The sequence below is a fragment of the Fonticula alba genome, assembly GCF_000388065.1.
Source record: "Fonticula alba strain ATCC 38817 unplaced genomic scaffold supercont2.4, whole genome shotgun sequence".
Lineage (NCBI taxonomy): Eukaryota > Rotosphaerida > Fonticulaceae > Fonticula > Fonticula alba.
The window spans coordinates 1467941-1472621 of NW_009242974.1; the positions used below are offsets into that span (position 1 = coordinate 1467941).

General features: G+C 63.7%; 1 protein-coding gene across 1 annotated transcript; it reads left to right on the forward strand.

The window, feature by feature from the left end:
- Positions 1-1763: 1763 nt before the first annotated feature.
- H696_02863 (hypothetical protein) lies at positions 1764-4681 on the forward strand (the record flags this gene model as incomplete). The annotated part of the gene is made up of 10 exons (XM_009496755.1): positions 1764-2009; positions 2123-2212; positions 2303-2392; positions 2491-2607; positions 2730-2788; positions 2943-3009; positions 3169-3478; positions 3658-3933; positions 4052-4164; positions 4379-4681. The coding sequence occupies exons 1-10, from the start codon at positions 1890-1892 to the stop codon at positions 4679-4681; spliced, it is 1545 nt and encodes a 514-aa protein (XP_009495030.1). The 5' UTR covers positions 1764-1889.

A 4681-nucleotide genomic window follows, 5' to 3' on the forward strand; every position in this document is an offset into this window, starting at 1 on the left:
CCCCCCCCTCCGCCCCCGGCCTCCGAAATAAGACTACCCCTCAATGCATGCCTCGTCTCGCCCCCCCCCCCCCCCCCCCCCCCCCCCCCCCCCAATGCGCACACGCACACACGCACACCGAATGATGCCTAAGCGACTGCAGAGGGAAATTGGCGTGAACACGGCGCATGGAGGCCCCAGGGGAATGTTCGGTCATGGCCGCGACCCCTCCCGTCCATTAGAGTAGGGGCCCCCCCCTGCTGTGCCTGCCTCTCTTCCTCTTCTTCTCTCGCTCCCTCTCCTTTTCCCTCTCTCTCTCTCTCTCCCCTACTTAGAATGCACAAAAAGACAGAATAGCCCTGGCCTTCTCTGCTGTCCCCGGTCGAGGGGGGGCCGTTCCACTGAGGGTGGACATTTTGGCGGCAGCCGGCGGATCAGGGCCCTTCCGTTGGGGGATTGACCAGTGGACCGATCCGATGGCATCTGCCCGTGGGAACATCTGTACCCGCCTGGGGAACAAACACACAATCCTCCCGAAGGAGCGGCAGCCCAGGGGGCGGCGGGCGCATGCGCTCCCACCTCATCAGGGCCAGCCCAAGGGTCTGCCCAGAGCGGCGCCGCATCCGGTAAGTACAGAAATGAGAGAACCGAGCCCCCCCCCCTCCTCCCGAGGGCGGAAGAAGCCCCGGCGACCGCCCTCAGAGGGGCGGGGGGAGTGGTTGCCGGGCAGGGATATGCTCGGCAATTCAGGGGCACAGGCCCCGCGGTCGGCCGGCCAGTCATATTTGCCCGAAGGGGGGGGGGGGGGGCGACGTCCGCACGGCCAGCGCTCCAGAGAAGCCCCGGGCATGTGGCCTGTGCCGGGCGGGCGGGCGGGCGGGCGGGCGGGCGCGGGGCCAAGAAGGCCGATCGATCGGCCGGCGGACGCCGGGCCACGGGGTAAACACATCAGATTCCAAATTCTTGGTGCGCCGTGTTCTCCCGAGCACGCTGGGGCGGGGCGGGGGGGCAGGAGGACCGACCGACCGGAGGGGGCCGACGTGCAAGGACCGGATGGCTGATGTCACATCGGCCCGCACCCATGCGCGCCCTGAGGCCTGGCGCAGGGGCACCGGGCGGGGGGGGGGGGGGGGGGGGGGTGCGACGGGGCAATACAGGGCCGAAGTCGGACGCGCGAAGAAGCCCCCCTGGGGCACTCTCGGGGAACATTACAGCCCCGGGGGCTTGAAGTCTGACCGGAACCGGCACCAGCCGTTGGGAGGTCATACCCCCCCTGCCCCCGCCCCACCTGCCCCTGCCATTCTGGCCTGGGGGGGGGGGGGGGCGACGAGACCCAAGGGGTAAGGACCCCCCCCCGGCCGTCTCGCGACTGAGCGGCGCCAGAGAGGGAGAGAGAGAGAGAGAGAGCCGTTGGAGGCAACACCGCTCGCGGGTCGCGCGCATCCCCTCTCGGGACCAGGGCTGTGTGGCGATCGCCCGGGCCCGCCCCTTCCCCTGGAGCATGGGGGCCTGTCTCCGTGCAGGAGCATTCGCGAGCCGGGCTGTAGCGAGACTGGTGGATCCGCTCCACAGGGGGGCGGGGAGGGGGGAGATCGTCCCTGCGTCCGCCCCCCCCCCCCTTTCACCGCCGCCACAGGCGGGTCGAGGCAGATCGTTCGCCCCTGCTTGTGCCGCCTCGCTCGCCCCCTCCGGGGGTGTGGAGGGGTTCTCTTCGGACACCTTGGCCCCCGCGCGGCTGCCTGGCCAGCCCCGGTAGCCATCTCCTGCCGTGTGCTACCCCATCACCCTCCCCCCCCCCTTCCCTTTGCCTGCTGCCTGTCCCCTCCCCGCCCCCCCCCTCTGCCCTGCCGCATTTCCGTCCTGCCTGGCTCTGTCCTTGACCGTCCGCCATTTGCGGACCTTGAATCACCATGTCCAAAGGCGCTCCCGGACCCCAGGCGTATGAGATGGCCGTTCTCAAGGCCCCACCGTCGACTCAGGCCCACCCGGCAGATCGCCCGGACTTGGGTTTCACCTTCGCCACAATTGAGGTGCGCATCTAGGCCATCACCGCTGCCTCGCCCGTGTCCCCCTCCTTCAAATGCGGCCTTGCTAACTCGGCACCCTCCTGTCGGGGCTGGCCGCCCCCCTGGCCACCCCCCAGTCGCTTCTCCGGTGCTTTGCCCTTTTGGACCTCGACGGCGACGGGCTGATCCAGCTGCTTGAGTTGCGGATTCTCTTCCGGGCATTCAAGGTACGGGTGGCCCTCCCGGCTCGGCAGCCCCCCCCCCCCCCTGCCCGTTAATGACACGGTCACTAACCACCTTCTGTGTTCCTCTGGCAGACTGGCTATGATGAGAACTTCACGCGTAGCGTGCTCAGCATGTTTGATTTCGATCGCAGCGGCAGCATCGAGCATGAGGACTTCCTTTCGGTGCGCCGCTGTTGCTGTCGACTGCTGCATCCCCCCTCGAGGCAGATCGCCCTGACACACGTCCCTCTCTCTCTCTCTCTCTTTCTCTCTCCTCCCAGCGGATGGCCCTTCTTCAGCACCGCGATCCGGTCATCTTCTCGAAGCTCCTGGCCAAGGTGAACTCGGATGCGGATAACACCGAACTCACTCGGTATACTCTTGGCTGCATGGTCAAGGTCCGGCCTGCTTGTCTTTCTGCCCCCCTCCGTTGTCCCTTTGATGCTCCTGCTCCCCCTCGCGTCTGTCTTTTGACCCTTTGCCCTTGCCTCCGTGGCCGTTTCCCGCCTCTCTCCCGCAGCTGGTTACCATCAATCAACTACGCCGGAGGTCCTCCCTCTACGTTCGGGATACACCACAGTGCGTACAATGTCGCCCTTTGGCCAGATATGTGTGGCGCCCGCCCCACACCGACCCATACACACACACACACACACATATATATATATATATATATATATATATACATACATATATATGGATTGGCTGACTGAAAGTCCTGACGCATGGGCAGGTCCACCGGCTCTGGAATCCAGTATCACACCATTAGGGCTGCCAAGCGTGCTGTTGGCCTGGAGGATGTGCGTGCTCCATGCGCCTGTTGCCGTCGTCGGCGCCGGTGCTGTCCATGCGCATAGCTGAGAGTACATCTTCCATTTGACACCCTCGACTCACCACCCTCCCCATCCTCGTTGTACACACATACACACACGCTCTGGGCTGTTGGTGGGCGCCCGCAGAGCAAGACCGCCATGCCCACACATGTGCAGAAGCAACTGGTCGACGAGCGGAAGCGCACGAACCAGCGTATCCCCTGGTTTTTGTATTTGATCACCGTGGTCCAGGTGGCCATGGTGATCACTTCGCTCTTCATGAACAAGGGCATCCAGCCGATCGGAGAGAACTTGATGATCGGTCCAAGCAACCAGATTCTCCTTCACCTGGGGGCCAAGTTTGGCCCCTGCATGCGGCCGGAGCCCTGGGTGGTGGCGGAGTTCCCCGACACCTTCCCCTGTCCCCCGGAGTATCAGGGGACATACCAGCCGAAGCGTGCGCTCTGCGTGGACCCTTTCCATCCTCTGCCCCGTACTTTTTTTGGCCCCCACTTCTTTCGACTGACACATACCCATGCGCGCACCCGCACCCGCGCACGCGCACGCACCCGCGCACGCGCACGCACCCGCACCCGCACACACACACACACACACACGCCTGTCCATGTGCGCCAGTTCCCGGAGGCGAGTGCACGTACTACATGGTCCTCGAGGAGAAGTGCGGCATGGGCGGATTCGGCATGATGGACAGCATCCCACTCCAGGCGTGGCGCTTTATCACCCCGATGTTCTTGCATACCGGAGCCATTCACCTTATCATCAACATGATTTTCACCTCCTGGCGCGGGTTAGACATCGAGAAGAAGATCGGCTCCTTCCGGTTTATGATCATCTTTTGTTTGAGTGGCATCTTCGGCATTGCCTTCAGTGCGGCCATGACACCGAATCAGAGTACGTGAGCCCCCATGCTCAGGCCCATGTGTGCCGCGAAGTTCCCTCTCCCCTTCTCCCCTACTCTCTTTATCCCCTGCCCGTCCACTGATAATGCCCTCCCCCCCCCCCTTCATAGTTGCATGTGGATCATCCGCCTCCCTCTTCTCTTTGCTGGCCATTCTGAAGATCGATCTTTTCCTCAACTGGCGCGTGGTGCAAAACCCCTGGCGCCACTTGTTCACCCTGGTCGTACGTGGCATGCCCTGTCCATTCATTTGACCGCACATCCTCGCGCCAAGCGATTTGAGGGCCAAAAGGGGGGGGGCAAGAAGCATGCTCGCCAACTCCTGCCCACAGAAGATGGCAAGAGTACGGGCACGGAAGGGGTGAGCTCGAATGGAAACTGACCCCCCCCCCCCCCACACACACACACACACAACGACACCCATCTATTTGACCTCAGGCTGTGGCGGTCATTCTCCTGGGCATCGGGCTTCTGCCATTTGTAGACAACTTCATGCAGATTGGTGGATACATCGCGGGGATCCTGTCGGCGGTGATCCTGGTGCCGCACATCAAGATTTCGGCGGCCGGGCGACGCTGGCGCGTGTTTGCCATCATCTGCGCCCTGCTCATCCTGGCTGGCATCTTCTTCGGGGTGTTCTACACCTTCTACGATGGCCAGGAGACCAACTACTGCTGGTGGTGCGAGGCACTCAACTGCATGCCTCAGGGAACGCCCTGGTGCGCAGGTGTCAGCTCCTGA